At 48.5% G+C, this 16,765-nt stretch overlaps 1 protein-coding gene across 4 annotated transcripts; it reads right to left on the reverse strand.

Moving 5' to 3' along the window:
* Positions 1-884: 884 nt before the first annotated feature.
* Positions 885-16,759, reverse strand: IRF3 (interferon regulatory factor 3). Of its 4 annotated transcripts, XR_001482420.1 has the most exons (11): positions 16,697-16,759; positions 15,798-16,018; positions 14,484-14,658; positions 14,283-14,365; positions 14,063-14,117; positions 10,205-10,315; positions 9,284-9,400; positions 7,464-7,832; positions 5,599-5,723; positions 2,157-2,448; positions 885-1,750 (listed from the first exon to the last, which is right to left on the reverse strand). XR_001482420.1 is itself a non-coding variant. In XM_015408510.1 (10 exons), the coding sequence occupies exons 2-10, from the start codon at positions 15,960-15,962 to the stop codon at positions 2,278-2,280; spliced, it is 1,362 nt and encodes a 453-aa protein (XP_015263996.1). In that variant the 5' UTR covers positions 15,963-16,018; positions 16,697-16,759; the 3' UTR covers positions 885-2,277. The 4 variants fall into 4 exon arrangements, 3 of the variants coding, with proteins under 3 accessions (XP_015263996.1, XP_015263994.1, XP_015263995.1); XM_015408510.1 differs by having other exon boundaries at positions 885-2,448; positions 9,284-9,391; XM_015408508.1 differs by having other exon boundaries at positions 885-2,448.
* Positions 16,760-16,765: the final 6 nt, after the last annotated feature.

Below are 16,765 nucleotides of genomic sequence, written 5' to 3' on the forward strand. Positions count from 1 at the left end.
AAACTCAGGCACTTCAACACAACCTGGGCACACAAAACAAACAGGATCGAAACGCAAGTCTTCTGTCCCTACCACACACCCTCTCTACCTCGGTAGTGGATTGCGGCCTCAGGCCAGGATTTGCGTTTTCCTCTCCGGTTGTGGAGAGAAACTCCAGCCCTTCTCCACGGGACTGGCCACCAGCACTGCCACCCTCCTGGCTCTCCACCACGGTCAATAGTGGCCTGGATTGCCCTCAGAGTCTCTGGTGACAGGAGTCCCACCTGCGCTCTTCCTTAAGCCTGCCAGGAGCCAAACAGTCACTCTCTCCCTGGCCCCACCTCTTGGCTCTGTCCCTCTTTTCCCGCTCTTTCCCCCCAAGGGATGCTGGGAAGTGTAGGCAGGGAGGTATGGCAGCTCCATTGTTCCCTATGGAGTACCCCCACACACACATAAGGAACTACCAGGCTGGTATCCGTTTTAAGGCCTGGCAGCCATTTCGTCACAGCCTGGTTGTCTGATTAGTTCTTCTCACTCTCTCACACTCACACAAACACACACACACACAGCAGGAGGCCTTTGCCATTCTTGGGGCCAAGTATTTGCAATTCCAGCTTTTTAATATTTTTTTTTAAACTTGAGGTGGGAAGTAGGCACAGATCCAAGAATCTTGGGTGACAACGGGACAGGGTGGGGTTACATGGCAGAAGGGGCCAGGGAGAGAATGAGCCAGACTCGACTTCTGTGCCCCCATTTTCACATTCTGAATCGGATACCTCTCTCCCCCCCCCCCCCCACTCCCGCCGTGAGGAGGAGCACACCAATTTCACGGCCGGCATTAGAGGAGCTTGGGACCTCGTTCTATGGTTAAGCCACTGGACAGGGTGACATCACACAGAGGGTGCTAATGGACTAGCGGGGCCCAGCTAGTCTTGCGTGGGGGTGCATCTTGCTTGGGGTAACAAAAAACCCTTGAACCAGCCCAGACGGAGTAAATATGGGTCTGGAAGGTGGGGGCGGCAGGTGTGGGTTAGCATATGGCTAGAAGACAGTAAGCCTGGCAACGCAGGTGGAGTTCGATGTTCTAAGTGTTCAGTAGCAGTCGGGGTGTGTGTGTGACTGAGTGCTGACAGAAGAGGGATGGTGAGAAGCAGGATTTTGATTTAAAATGCAGGGTAGGGGAAGAAATGGGGTCTTCAGGGCGCAGCTTCCACCAGCTGGGCATGCAGGCATCCAGTGTGCTATAGGGAAGAAGAAAGCTGGACTTCAAGGCAGCTGGGTTATTGTTGTGGTTCCTGGTAAAAGGAACTTAAATAGGATGCAGGAGGAGAACAATAGCTGTTTAAGCCCTTGTTTTTCTGTCCTATTGCTATTTGGGGCTATTACACTAAACCAAACTCCTTTCAACTGTTTTCTTGTTCTTTCCTCCAAATTGTGGGTTGAAACTGCGAATCCGTCCGGTCGCCTCTACCGGGGGCCCGTGTACAGTAGGTTCAGAACTGGCTGCTTGCAGGCTCACAGTTTAAAATGGATCAACATGAGTTTGAAGAGTAAGGGAACAGATGGGGAAGGGCGAGGGTTGGGGGGGAACCAAAAGGAAATCGGTAAAAAACGAATTCTGAGCCCAACCTCTAACAGCTTAAAGAGTTTACTGAAGAAAATGCAGCACGGAACACGTAGGTTTTCTTAAAACGCCCCTCAACAGAAGGAAGCAACAACTTGGAACAGCCGACAGTGCAGAAGAAAGGGGAAGTTGAGCCAAAACGGTAAACTGAGCAGAAAAAAAAAGAAAAGGGGAAATGGAATCAGAGCCAGGCAGAATCAAGAAAAACGAAGAACCTTAAAAGCAAGCAAGAAAGGTTTTTTTTTTTTGGGGGGGGGGCATAGTACCAAGGGCTTGAAATAAACAAGAGCTGAGATTTGTGACCAGACTTTTCTGTACCTTTCCATTGCCCTGAACACACCCTGAGTGCAAACAACAGAAGTAGTCGTAAAAAGAAAATTACAGCGTAACTTGGAACAGTTAAAGAAAGTGGCTTTGCCTATGCTTGGCTTCAGACAGTGCAGTGAGGATTATTAATGTGGTAATTCTGAAGGTGAGACAAATTTATACTGAGTTGCTCTGAGTAAAATCAACTGCCCCACAGGAAGAATGACTAAGGAACAGTGGTCATCACCTTAAGGGGTGGGTGGGCTGCAGCTCAGGTGGCTGAACAGGCCCTTCCTGAAGGCACAGGTGATGCGAAGGGCCCAAAGGAAGAGCGCCCAGTGTGACTGAAACAGCCGTGGCTTGTGAGGTTAGCTGCTGAACTGCACATCCATCCTCCCCTCCCAGTCTCTCAGTCGCTCCAATAAGGAAGGGTCCTGCAGCGAGTCCGATATCCTCAGGTCTGGTTCGGCTCCATTTAGCGACGACGCCCCGCTCGCCTTGCTCAGTTCGTGGAGTGTTTCAAAAACCTTGGGGATGACCTGAATGGGGGTAATAAAATGAGGAGAAACTGAATTCCCATTCAAAGTGCTGAAGCATCAAAGATTTTGGTACTGCAGTATTAAGTTTTTCATAGACCGAGTTCATGTTATCATGTAGGATATTCTGTTGGTTGATATGTGGGTAATTTTTTTTTGGGGGGGGGGTTGAGCAGCTGTGGGATGCAGTGAGGAGCAACAGGCCTGTTACTTCTATGCAGAATCAAAACATAGCTTTTCATTGCCAGCGGATGTAGCGATGGCTGTTACCGTAAAGGTAAAGGTCTCCCTTGCTTGAAAGCCAGTCGAATCTGACTCTTGGGGGCGGTGTTCATCTCCGTTTCCAAGCCAAAGAGCCAGCGCTGTCCGGAGACGTCGCTGTGGTCATGTGGCCAGCATGACTAAACACCGAGGTGCATGGAACGCTGTTACCTTCCCACCGAAGTGGTACCTATTTATCTACTTGCAATTTCCTGCTTTTGACCTGCTGGGTTGGCAGGAGCTGGGGCCAGAGATGGGAGCTCACTCCGTCCCGCAACACTGGGGTCTCGAATTGCTGAACTACAGACCTTCCGGTCTGCAGCTCAGCGTCTTAACCTCTGAGCCACCGCGGCCCCAGCTGTAACCGTACGCAGCTTTAAAAGGGGATCAGACAGGCTGATGCAGATGTCCCTCAGCGGCTAGTAGCCATAGTGATAAAATGGAACCTCCGCATTCCAAGGCAGCCAATCTCTGAAGTCCAGTGCCAGGAGTCATCATTGGGGAAGGCCTTGGCCTCTGTGCCCTGTTCATTGGCCTTCTGAAGTAACTGGTTGGCCAGTGTGAGACAGGCTTCTGAACAAGAGGAAACACTGCTCTGATCCAGTGGGAACCTTGATGGCTGCAGTTCTTGTGTTTCTCTTGTACACATTTTGGCTTTCCATAGAAAAGACAGACTTACTGTTAAATTCATAGCCTTTTAGTCCTTGTTTGAGTCCCTGCCCCGCCCCGCATTTACCCACATAATCTGCCAATAGAGGATGCCATACATCTGAAGACACTCCATGCAGTTCACAATTTGCATTCCAGTCTATGAAACGTCAGTTCATCACAGTGACGCTGGTGTTTGCTGCAATCAGGCTAAGTTGCTACTCTAGAAGCTGCCGCCTCCCCCCACGCGCACCTTTCTGCCCTGCAGCTCTGAGACAAAGGTGGAAACCTGTTATGCACCGAGTATAAAGTTGATGCACTTTGTGGGAGAACAAGGCTCTGCAGTTTCAGGAATTAATGGAGTTTGTGCTCTGTTCTCAACTAACCTCAGAGTTTCATGGAAGCGAGGCCTCTGGCCTTTGTAAACTGAAAACAGCCCCTCTGCGAATAGAGGACTATTTTTCTGTGGCTGTTCATTCCCCAAGTCACACACACACACTGTTCGATTCCAGAGGGGTGGCTTTCGTAGTCTGGTGCAACAGAACATGCGGCATAAGCCAGACTAATGGCTTTCTTGTGTGGCTATCCAGACAGCTCAAACTGGCGAAGGGGATGCTGGAATAAGCGACTGACAGAACAGCCAGGCTGCTGCAGAAATACAAATAAAGTGGTGGGGGGAAGGTTGTCCGGGAAACTGTTCTGGCTGGAGAACAGCACGGCAGAAGACTGAATGTGGGACAGCAACAGCTGAGCTTCAGCACAAGCTGAGTATGGAGAAGATCTAATCTGCGGGGGTGGGGGGGGGTGATGATCCTGGAAGCAAGGACTCCGGGCCCCATAGTGCAGTGGAGATGGGGGTCTGTGGATTTCCACCCAAAGAGAAACACCTGTTTTTAACTCAAAATACAAATATGCTTAAAACATTAACACTCTTAGAGTACTTCCTTAAAGTGTCTTCCTGAAGCCCACCCTCCCACATCCACCACCCATAACTCATTAGCACTGGGACAGCATACAGGGACATAATGCACAGCGTCAGTCATTTGGCAGTAATGGCAATGACCCAGGGCTAGGGTCCTACTTACTAGAAGCCAACTTTTATCTCTATGGAAAGATGTGGCCACTGTGCCTATCCCTGAAGCACTTGCTGCCCTCTAGATAACCTTCAGAGGAAAACGTCACATCAGTTGGGGCTAGTCTTTCCATGAGTACAACCAAAAAAGGAGAGAAAAACACAACTCTGTGCAAGGACAGTAACCAAAATAGTTGAAACAAAGAAAAAGGCAGCAAAATATAACCATGCATGTAGTACAAGTGTACAAAACACCAGTATATAATTTAATAATGCTCCAGAACTACTAAAATAGTTAAAAACAAAAATGGTTCAATATCTTAAGTACCTAATCCCAATATAAAGGCAAATGTCCATTTACAAAAATACAGCTTTAAAAGTACATATTGTCTCCATATGAAAGAACCAACCAATACCCAATGCGTTTCGGCCCCAGGCCTTCCACAGCAGTATAAGTCAAACTCAGCACTCCATTAATTGAACAATAACATATGGAAAATTGACCATACAAAGAATGGACCTTACACTAAGGTGTTCACCCGTGGAGTAAGTGATATCAGATTTTCCTGTGATACAACAGGGGCAACTCATCAAGATGCAAAATGTTTTGAAACATTTGTCTTTATATTGGGATTAGGTTCTTATATGCTGAACCATAAGATTGTAAAGTAAGTAAAGTAAGAAGTAAAAACTGCTTTTTGTTACCTCTCTACTTGTTATATCTTTGTTCCCCCTGAGAAAAATGCTGGTGGGACAGCTGTTTATTGGTCCCCCCCAGCAGATATACATGCCCTACAGCACAGGTAGGATAAAGAGGACGGCAATTTCCAGGGAGGGCAGAAGTCCCTCACAGATGTTTGTATCTTCCCCCATTGGGCCTTATCTGTCAGAACCCTCAGTGTATCGCAGAGCGCTCTGAAAATCTGGCCCATCGTTTTAGCAGCATATCCACAAGAGTTCATTAAATTATCTGCTATGTGAGGAAGATACAAGCATGAAGCGGGCGTTGCCATCCTTACAACAAGTTTACCCTCACGTTTGTCTTCCTCCAGACATTCTCCCTGGAGCTGGGTTATTAATCCACGTTAAATTTGACTGAGTCTGCACCTGTAGATGTTTCCTTACAAAAGTGGGAGGAGCAGATGAGGAGGGGCAGACCTGAAGACACGTACCTGCACCATGATCAGTTTTTTCTTCCAAAGGCGTGTGGGGTCGGGGTCAGGCCAATCCTCCCCGAAGCAAAACCACAGGGTATAGTCAGGGGAGCCACGGCGTCCCTCCATGAATCCAATCAGTTCTGGAGTGGGAGAGGGGGGGGAAACTGTATTTTTCTCTGCTCCCCGTTGTTCCACCAGAGGAAGATGTCATGCTTTAGTTGGTGGCTGGACAAAGAAATCTCCCTCCGCTGTTGCAAAAGGGAGTGCCTTTTGTTCCAAAACTGCCCCCCCCTCCACAGCATAATGCAAGAGTATTATGGAGAATTCCTCTTTGGTTGTAAGTCACATCAGACCTTGTACTGATAACCTTTAAATGATCAGCGGCCTTCAGAGTGCTATTCCTCCTACTGGGGTGCCATCAGGCCATGGTTCCCTTTGCTCGTTAAGAGGAATGACAAACAGTGTTCGCAGCCACTCATTAGCACAGGAAGGCAAAGGAAGTACTTCTTCACCCAAAGAGTGATTAACACATGGAATTCACTGCCACAGGAAGTTGTGGCGGCTACAAGCATGGACAGCTTCAAAAGGGAATTAGATAAGCATATGGAGCAGAGGTCCATCAGTGGCTATTAGCCACAAGGTATAGATAGGGACTCTGGGGCAAGTGATGCTCTGTCATCTTGGTGCTGGGGGGGGGGTCAAGGGGGGGGGCTTCTAATGTCCTGGCCCCACTGGTGGACCTCCTGATGGCACTGGTATTTCTGGACACTGTGTGACACAAAGTGTTGGACTGGATGGGCCTTTGGCCTGATCCAACATTGGCATCTCTTATGTTCTTAAGGCCCGCTCAGCAGCAATCTGGAGCAGCGCGGGGTCTTGCAATGCCCATTTTATGATTATGTTGTCGAAGGCTTTCACAGCCGGAGATCATTAGCTGTTGTAGATTTCCTGGGCTGTATGGCCGTGGTCCTGGCATTGTAGGACCTGACGTTTCACGAACAGGTGTGACTGGTGTCCTTAGAGGTATAACACAGAAAGATGGAGTACTCTCTGTGTCAAGGTGGGTACTCTGTCGACACAGAGAGTACTCCATCTTTCTGTGTTATACCTCTAAGGACACCAGTCACACCTGTTCGTGAAACGTCAGGTCCTACAATGCCAAGACTACGGCCATACAGCCTGGAAAATCTATAACAACTAACCATTTTAAGATTACAAATGAAAAGATAAAACTCCCCCCCAATTTTTTTTTCAAAGACAAGTAGTGATGCTCATAGAAATAGATTAAATATTCTGAATATATAAACACAATGCTTCAAGAAAATGTAATGCACATCATAAAGTCTCACAAGCCACAGAACGCTAATTCTTAAAGAAACACAATCCTAAATAGTCCACAAACACAAGCTTTCCTTATTTGCCTGCTAGAGTTGATACCATTGGGTTGTGAATTTGTTAAGAGGCTTTGGACTCCACTTGATGGAAAACAGAATTGAGATTTCTGCATGGTCATTGTACCTACCTTGACTCAATATATCCTTTGATGAAGGATTCTCTTTGAAATGGTCTGAATATCATGTACGATACCGTTGGAGTATACTGGACGGTATTTTTTTCCCTTTGGAGGGCTTGTGTTTGTGGACTATTTAGGATTGTGTTTTTAAGACCAACCATGGGGCGAGTGCTCAGTGAAGCTGGTTCAGGGTAGGATGTCTGATCAAAACTTCCCACAACTATTTAAACCTCCGCAAATAGAGGTGTGGCCAGATCGTGCCGAGCCTCCAGCATTACCGCAGCCTTAGTTGGGCCCAGGGTCTGATTCAGTATCAGGCAGCTTCATGTGCTCAGCCCCCAGAAGGTTAGAAGCCATACCACCACACCTTGCACAAACTGCTGCAGGCTGTAAATGGGGCCAAGGTGTTCCTTGGGGAGCCCTCCACAACGCATTCCAGCAGTGGGCGTCTCAGACTGGCTCCAGAAGACATGGCAACGGCCCAGCCGGCTGCCGCAGAGCAACGGACCCTCGATGCGAAGCAGCACCCCGGGGGCCAAGCGGTGCAGAATGCGACTGGTTAATGTCGCTTGCATCTGGTCGTTCAAGATAGCAGCGTCAGGCAACACCACAGCGGCCAAATCCGGATAAGGGACCTGGGATCCGGGAGGCAAGAAGCACAAGCCCCGTACGTTGCTGAATGTGTCGTTGAAGACCAGCCGACCTCGATAATAGGCCCGCACTTCGAAATCTGTTTCTGAAGAACAGAAGGGACAGGGGTTTGGGGGAATAGGTGAAAACCTTTCCTGTGTCTTGCATCATTACATGCAGTGGTACCTTTCATTATTCCTCCACAGGATAAAGCTATTCATACCTCGACTTGTTCAGGCACTGGCAACATTATTCTTGGGAAAACAAAGGGCCAGAAACAGGCATTTTGCCACTGTGCCACTCTATCTCCCCACCCTCAGTCAAAAGAGTGAAATCATTCAATGTCACCTTCCTCTAACAGTCCCGATTGCGCCTTTATGTAGCCTACAAGATTGCCTCGGGCCTTTTTACAAGGAAAACTTGGAACTGCACACTGGTATGCAATTATAATTCATGCATGCAGGACTATGTCCGTGCATTTCCTCGCACGCATGCGCATGCTTCACTGCTTAGAGTCACATTCCATGACATTTCCAAACAGTAGGAGAAAATCTTCAGAACTGGGAATCGGACCGCCTTAGTGCAGAAGACCTGAATGTTTGAAGGGCAAAAAATTGTTCTTTCAGAACTACACTGCCCCTTCCTAAAAAAACTCCACTTTTTTTTTGTCTGGTGTGTGGTGGGGTGAGAGGGGGGGGGAAATGGCTGCTGCTCAATTCATGATGAAATCCTAGCTGGGGGGAACTAGGCAGTGAGCCACAGAAGGTCTATTGATCCCACTCTTCCTTCACGGAGCTCAGAACAGCATACATGGTTTTCCCATCCCCAATTTATCCTCACAACAACAACCCTGTGAGGTGGGTAAGGCTGAGACTGTGACTGACCCAAGGTCACCCATGGCAGAGCATGGATTTGAACTTGGCTCTCCCAGATCTTAGTATGATACCCTAACCACTGCACGATACTGGCTCCCTAAAGGGATGAAGAGAGGACAAGGGTTGCCAAGTCCCCCCGGGGGGTGGGGAAACCCTGCCCGAAGGACTCGTTCCCCGCCGGCGGGGATTGAGCCGCCGGGGGGGACCCCATCCCCAAAGCGTGTGACGTTGTCTGCCCCCAACTCCCCCCCCTATTACAAAGGTAGGATTTGGCAACCCTAGAGAGGAGGGAGAAAAGAGTGCATCACAAAATTATGAACAGGTCCTTAGGTAGGTTATCCAATCTCCAGGTGGCACCTGGAGATCTCCTTCTATTACAACTGATCTCCAGGAAATAATGATCAGTTCCTCTGGAGAAAATGGCTGATTTGGAGGGAGGACTCTATGACATTATACACTGTTGAGGTCCCTCCCCCTCCCCAAACCCTGCCCTCCCCAGGCTCCACCCCCCAAATCTCCAGGTATTTCCCAACCCAGAGCTGGTAACCCTATCCTTAGGGTTAGAGGTTGGCCCCTGGACCAAAGGGCCGAAAACCCTGAAGTACAAAAAGGAAATGGTGGCAGTAGCTTTAGATGCAATCTCAGTTTTGGCCACAAGAGGGCCTGCATCCAAAAAGCTTACCTAACACACTGGATTCCATGATCTGCTGCAATGGGAGCAGTGGGGTTGCTGGTGGGGCCTGATCCAAACCAGATGGAGGCAGGCCTACACAGGAAGCTGTGTTATCTGCTGCTTGCACTGAACAGAGAACAGGAAAAAAAGACAACAGAGTACTTGAGAACTACACTGATCTACAGGGCTGGAGAAAAATGCCTGTATTAAATGTCAATTTAATAAAGGCATCATGAGATGTTATTTACCTCTATGCTGTGAAAATCTTCCACTGTCCATTTTCATGCAATAAACCTCTATTCAAGGGACAGGGCATTTTTCTCCAGGCCTGCTGGCCACCCAAACAGGCTGTCCCTATTCCCTCCATTGTTCTCTATGGTGGGAAGAAAAAGTAACTATGGTGGGGGGGAAAGGGAATATTGTGGAAGTTACTTTTATCCCACCACAGAGAACAATGGAGGTGATAGGGGCAACCTGTTTGGGGACCCATAGAACTGGACCTCCTGGTTCAATGTTCTTGAAACATGGTGGGTATCTTGGGGAGAGGCCCCAGCAGCTACCCTGTGAGTTTGTAGCCTCTCCCTCAAACCCCTCCCCTCCAGCCCCCAGAATATACCCTATGTTTTCGCCATTGACTTCAAGGCCCATAGGATATAATGGGGCAAAAATTGACATTCGGCTGGCTGAAAGACTCTCCAATGAGCTCCTACTGCCGAAATTGACATGCAGAAGTCTTTCTGCCATTGATTCTGTCCGACTCTGCCAAATCCGAATCGGGCCAATTTTTTTTTTTTTTGCACACCCCTACTAAAGATGGCTCCTGGGCCTGGAATACTGAAGACCACTTACTCTAGAGGGAGAAAGGGGTGGCAGAATGATTGAACACAGTAGGGGTGTGTGAGATATATCCTCCAGATTCAAGAAGCCTACCAAAATTATTGGCGCAAAAGGCTGGTTCCAACGGTATCATTGGGACTGTCAGCGGAGTCAGATCCAAACCAGATGGGGACAGGGCGGCATAGTAAGCTGGGTTTTCTGCTCCTGGCACAGAATATGGAACATTGTGGAAGAAAGAAAGACAACAGAACGCTTGAGAACTGACAAACGCAAGAGTTCGGGAATTAAAGAGTGACCTAGCACATGAACCATGGATCGTGCTGAAGAAGAGGTTTCCTAGATTCCTTTGGAGGACATGGAACATGGGGTGGAGTGGGGGTCTGGGGTGCGGGGTTCTTCTTGCCAGTCCTTCCCACCAAACCCTTGCTGCCTTCGCGGTTTGGTTGTTGGTAGCACGTTTTCTAACAGATCTCTGTACGGTCAGAAAAGTGTGAGCAGCCCTGGACTCCTCTCTGTTGAGTGAATGAATTTTTAGTGATTGTTATGAACATTGGGTGTCCCATTCTGAAGCCTAGGTTTAACGGCTCCCTCCCCGTTTAATTTTTGTTCCTGTTTAGAAGAGCTGGATACTTCTGGCAAATGGAGAAATTATCATGTGGTTTTTGTTAAGAAGGAAGCCTTTGCTTGTCAATTTGAAAAGGTCAACCTTGTTAAATCGTTATTTTGTTAGTTTGGAGATAACAGTGTAATTGGCAAGCAAAAGCCAGGTTCCACACAATGGTGGAGGGTGGGTCTCTAGCAGCTGAAACTGGCTTCGGTATGGTTTCTACTTCCGCATTGTCATTTTTGTCACTCGTTTGTCCCTATTGCTTCAGGGTTTCTTCCACCACCACCCCAAAATGTGTTTTGTCCTCTCTAGCAGTGTTTCCTCTAAGCTGAGTTAGTGTGAGCTAGCTCATAGTTTTTTAGCCTCCGGATGACTCCAGAGCAAACTAATTTGTGCAGCGGCCAAATCGCTCGGCCACAACTTTAATGCCAGCAGCTCACGAGGTAGGATTTTTGCTGCACAAGACTTAGAGGGAACAGTCCCAGAGGGAGCAAAACACATGTGGAGAAGGGATGGGAAACCCAAAGCAACAGGGACAAATGAGTGACAAAAATGTCAATGCGGAAGTGCCCTTTGTTTGTCAAGACTGAAAGTTTCTTCATTCCTGTGTGGAAGATTTTTGCCTGAAGGAAAACCTTTCTTTTAGGGGAAAGTGTAGGTAAGCCTATCAAGGGCCCCGGTCACATGGACCGGATATCGCGCGGGGGGGAGGCGTGGCTAATTGCCCCGGCGATCACACGACAATTCTGCAGCATGGCGAAGAAGCGGCATGGCATGATCACACCAGCAATGGCTAGGGGCCGCTGCCGTGACAAACGGGGTCATTTATTTTTTCTAAGCCGAAACGGCACTTTCGCTTTCCTCTTTGTGCGCATGCGCCGTTGGGTGCTTGTGCGCATCTTGTGGAGACGTGGGGGGGAAAAACCTGTTTGCGAAGGGACATGGGCGGGCGCCGGATGCCACCACCGGAAACGCGATCAGACGCCAGCCCTTGCCCCGTGGTTTCCGGAAACTAGTACCTCAGGGGTACTAGTTTTTAACTCCGCATCTTCGGCGGGAAGCCTCGGGTTCGCCACGGGAGCTCAACGCTTCCCAGAAGTTGCGGTGTGATCGCGCCCGGAAAATCTACCTATCTTCCGTCTCTGTAGCGTGGCTAATGCTCCATGTGACCGCAGCCTAGGTGTCTTTTTTTGTTTTGTATTTGTGTTGGGAGTCTTGTGTGGAGTACTGACATTTCTTCCATTTGTCAAACAAATCTTTCCTGTTCTCTCTCCTAAGGAAAGTTGTGGATATTTGGCGTATACCCTGGGTCCTGGAGTGTGGCTAAGCTTCCTGGGCTGGTCTTAAAGGTGCCACTGGACTCAAACATTGTTCTGCTACTTCAGACCAACAGGGCTACCCACTTGAATCTATTGCAGGAGAGAGAAAGACAACATAAATGTTTGGGGAGCAACATAATGCAGAGCTCTGTACCTGGGGGCCTTTAGCACACAGCAGTTTTGGATTCCTTGGGGAAAGAAGAGTGATCTAGTCAGGGGTCATTTTGTAGAAAAAGAGGTGCAGGAGCTCATTAGCACAACGCATTAGCATAACTTATTTGCATACGCCACACCCCCTGACATCACCGGAAGTGTGTCAGAAGGCAACACCCACCGCTCAGGCGCCACTGGACTGCTTTGGATTGCTAGCTATTGGGGGGGGGGGCGAGAACGTGCAGATCTGTCCTCACAGAGGAAGGAGAGCTTGTACCTGAATAAAACTTGGTCTTAAAGGTGTCACTGGACTGCTTTGGGCCGGGGGGAGCTCTGCAACTTACCTGGCTGCTTCTTGCTCTGACTGAGGGCTGCTGGGAGCAGGGTGTGTGGCTTGTTGCATGTGCCCACCCCCTGGGCTCTTTACTGCCAGAGCTCCGCTCCTGTGCGCTCCTGCAGGAAATGACCCCTGGATCTAGTGCACTGGGGCAGGCGGCACTAAAGATCAAGACTCTGGGATCCCCTTGGAGGGCAAAGAATACAATGGGGGTGGAATGCAGGACTCCCCCCACTTGGCAGTTTGACGGAAAGACTCTAGGGGGTGGGAGGATGTCAGAATGTCCAGATTCAGGTGGGAAGCCATGTTGGTCTGAAGCAACGGAACAAAGTATGAGCCCAGTGGCACCTTCGAGACAAACAAAGTTTAATTCTGGGTATAAGCTTTTATGTGCACGCGCAGTTCGTGCAGGTATCTGAAGAAGTGTGCACGCACACAGAAGCCTATACCCAGAATTAAACTTTTGTTGTTCTTAAAAATGCCACCGGACGCAAACTTTGGTAGACTGTACAGATGTTACTCCTTGCTGCACCATTCATGCCCAACTTCTCTCCCGACGGGGGTCCGTTTCTTGTGCTTCCTAATGCACAGAGTCTGGTCCCTGAAGCAGGACTTCTGTCCCATTTACAGTGCAGTGAGCAGAGCTCCACTATAGCTTTGGAATGGTGTGCCTCTGCTTTGCGGTGCAGTGCTAAGACTTCCAGACCACACACACACTTTCCTAAGAGTAAGGAGACCTGTCCAAAAATGTACATGTTGCCTCATGCAGATTTCTTATAGCTGCCTTCCTCCAACCATCTTCTCCATCCGTAGGTGACCAACCAACCATTCCTTCCACTACAGCACTTGCACCCCCCCCAAAACATTACAAAAAGCTTCAGGCACAAGATGTTGATGGAAAAACAGTACATCTGCATGCATTACTATTTATTTATTTATTTACAGTTTGGTGTAGTGGTTAGGTGTACGGACTCTAATCTGGGAGAACCGGGTTTGATTCCCCACTCCTCCACATGTGGCTGCTGGTGTGACCTTGGGTTAGTGACAAGTTCTCTCAAAGTTGTTCTCTCATGAGCAGTTCTCTCAGAGCTCTCTCAGCCTCACCTACCTCACAGGATGTCTGTTGTGGGGAGGGGGAGGAGATTGTAAGCCGCTCTGAGACTCCTTCGGGTAGTGAAGGGCGGGGTATAAATCCAATCTCTTCTTCTTCTACTACTTTGTACACTGCCTTTCTTCCCAACAGGGATGCGAAGTGGCTTACATCATTCCCCTCTCCTCCATTTTAACCTCACAACAACCCAGTGAAGTAGGTTTAGGCTGAAAGAAAGTAACTGGTTGAAAGTCATCCTAGTGAGCTTCCGTGGTAGAGTGAAGATTTGAACCTGGGTCTACAAGATCCTAGTCTGACACTCTAACCACTATGCCACACCATCAGATCTTGGAGGTGGCATGCAAGACACTTTTCACTGACTTCTTTTGGCCCCTAATTTCTCCAGCATCCTACCCAACCTTCTACCAGACCCCACATTGCTCACCTTGTTCAGAACCGGAGAGGTCCAGGGACTTCAGCACATTCTCTAGTAAGTCATCCTGAAGAAAAGGATGGAGACGGCTCAAAGTCCTTCATTCTTTCCCCCTTCCTCCCCCCCACTTATTCCTCCCCTTTGAGCTCCTCTTATTCATCGTTTTATTTGTATTTCACAATTCCCTGGTTGGTTGGAGGGAGGAGGGGGAGAGAGAAAGAGAGAGACTGACCTGGCAAGAAGGTGAACTGTCTCCACATGCCCCCAGGTTTTCATGCACTTCATCAGCCACTGGCTGCGCATAGTCATTTGGACCTATGAGAGAAAATAATACATAAACAGTGATGCTTTCCATCTCACCTACAGCATTTGTTCCTCCGTCTGGATTCCCATCAGAAACCCTTTTCCAGATATCTGGCCAGACTGTTCTTACCGACAGGATGCTGGATTTCAAACACTTTGTGAGGGTCTTCCGAATCTGTGCTGTTATCAGTTATCAGTTTGATCTCTGGCTTTCGGTTCAGGGCAGAGCGGAAGTTTCTTTTCCAGTCCGAAGGGGTCCGGGGATCAGTCCTTGGATCGAAGCGGCCGCTGGCAATGGCCCAAGCCTAGAGCAAGAAGAGGAACTTTTTTCAAGTCTATAAACAAATTCACGAAGGATAAATCTATCAATGGCTATTAGCTGTGATGCTAAATGGAGCCTCCATGTTCAGAGGCAGTAGCCTGATAAACACTCATTCTGGGAACAGTAATAAAGGAAACTTTGCACTTTATGCCCTGCTTGTAGACCTTGCTAGGGGCATCTCGTTGGCCACTATGTGAAACAGGATGCTAGACCAGATGGACCATTAGTCTTATCCAACATGGCTGCTCTTAAATCCTGCCCACCCCTTTTCATCAGTAGCCAATCAGAAGCCTTTGAAATCTCAGAAGCAGAGCACGAAAACAATCTCCTTGTCCTACTGTTTGTCACCAGCACCAGATACTGAGATGTTCTGTCTCTGAGCATGGAAGTTGTTCAGCTATCACAATCACTGTCGACAGAACTGTTCCCCATGAATTTGTCTATTTCAGTTCTTTTTGGAAAAAGTCATCTTAACTAGCAGCTGTCATTACATCTTGCTGCAGTATATTCCGGAAGTTCATAGTTACCGATTTGGGATGCCTTCAACTAAACTTCTAATTTGCTGTGACAGCCAAGGAAAGGAGTTTGGTTCCATCCCATAGACCAGTATTCAAAACCAACCTTCATCTGTGCCTATCCTGTAAGACAGGGGTCCACAATGTGGCACCCATGGGAGCCCACAAAGTGTTTCTAGCAAGTCGGCGGGGCTAGGTAGAGCTCTTGCCCGGCAGCACTTCTGATTGGCTACAGGAGGTCTTGATTGGCTGTGCAGATTAAAATATCATTTCCATGGCAACAGCCACACTAGTGTTGGTTTTATTCTCTCTCTCAATACTTTTAAAAAATATATATTTTATTGATTAACCAAAACAAAATATACAATATTCTAATATACATAATATAAAAACTTAAAATTGAGAAGTTAAAATTGAGAATACATTATTAAATAAAGCTGGCTTTACAGATTTCAACAGATTACGTGCACCACTTTGAACACTTGCTAGGCATTATTTTTTTAACAGCAGTTTAACAGTGGAAGATCACTGGAGGTAAACATAATTTTGTATGTGGTTCGTAAAAGAGTAGGGACACATCCACACTCCACACAGGCAACAGTTTTACCTCAAAAAGCTGGAAATCTTCTGGGATGGTACTGTGCCGAGACCCATGCTTCCACGGTATTCGGAACCTGGTCCGTTCCGGGTTCAGCCATGACACCCCTGGAAATCGCTGGGCATCCAGCTGTTCCAGCAGCCAGGGCACAATGAGGGGCCTTTGGGCCCCCATGGGAGATGTTGGACGTGGGGCCCAGGTGGAGAGCAAACAAGGTGTCACAGTGTAATCTGCTGGGGAGAGAGAAGGAATGAAATAATCTGGGTGTGTACACATTTAGATACACACCAGATTACAAAAACCTGGCTTGGCAGCAATCACACCCACCGTTTTCTGATCCTTTTTAACGGGCTTCCCCCCACCTTCGCAAAACACATTCACACCTTCTAACCTGTCGCCCTCATAATAGCCCTGGATTATAATCTATCTGCCCCTTTTACAACTGGTCAGGGCTAAACGGAGGCCGGGGAGACAAACACATGTCCCAGAGGTAGGGTTGCCAAATCCAGGTTTGGAAACTCCTGAAGATTTGGGGATGGAATTCAGTGGGGTAAAATGCCATAGAGTCCACCCTCCAAAGAATCTATTTTCCCCAAGGGAGCTGATCGCTTTAGTCTGGAGATAAACTGTAATTCCAGGGGATCCCCAGGTCCCACCTGGAGGCTGGCATCCCTACACAGAGGCGTCCCCCGGGAGGGGTATCCAGAGCTGGCTGTGCGTCCAAAGTCCAAAGCCGGCCAACTGAGACCTTGGAGAACTCAGGGGGGCTGCGGAAACGGTTGCGAAACCGGTTTGAATCCTCGCCTCCTCGAAATCTGGAAGGGCCGCGTCTCTCTTCCTGCTTCCTCCCCCTGTATGCCTGACTCTCTTCGTCACCGCATGCTCCCCCACCCCGAGGCAAGACCCACCTGGCCAGGGCACCGCTTTTTCCTCCTCTCTAAGGTGCACCAAAACAGGAGACTTCCTCGGCCTCCTAA

Source organism: Gekko japonicus, unplaced genomic scaffold, assembly GCF_001447785.1.
Source record: "Gekko japonicus isolate JY-2015 unplaced genomic scaffold, Gekko_japonicus_V1.1 scaffold1039, whole genome shotgun sequence".
NCBI classification, from domain to species: domain Eukaryota; kingdom Metazoa; phylum Chordata; class Lepidosauria; order Squamata; family Gekkonidae; genus Gekko; species Gekko japonicus.

Coding starts and splice junctions, on each gene's coding strand:
- IRF3 (XM_015408508.1), bottom strand. CDS start 15,962: ATGGGGGCCCAAAGGCCCCTCATTGTGCCCTGGCTGCTGGAACAGCTG. Junction 5,724..7,463: donor CCTGCAGCAGTTTGTGCAAG/GTGTGGTGGTAT, acceptor CTCCCACTCCAG/AACTGATTGGATTCATGGAG. Junction 2,449..5,598: donor AAAAACTGATCATGGTGCAG/GTACGTGTCTTC, acceptor ACCCCCATTCAG/GTCATCCCCAAGGTTTTTGA.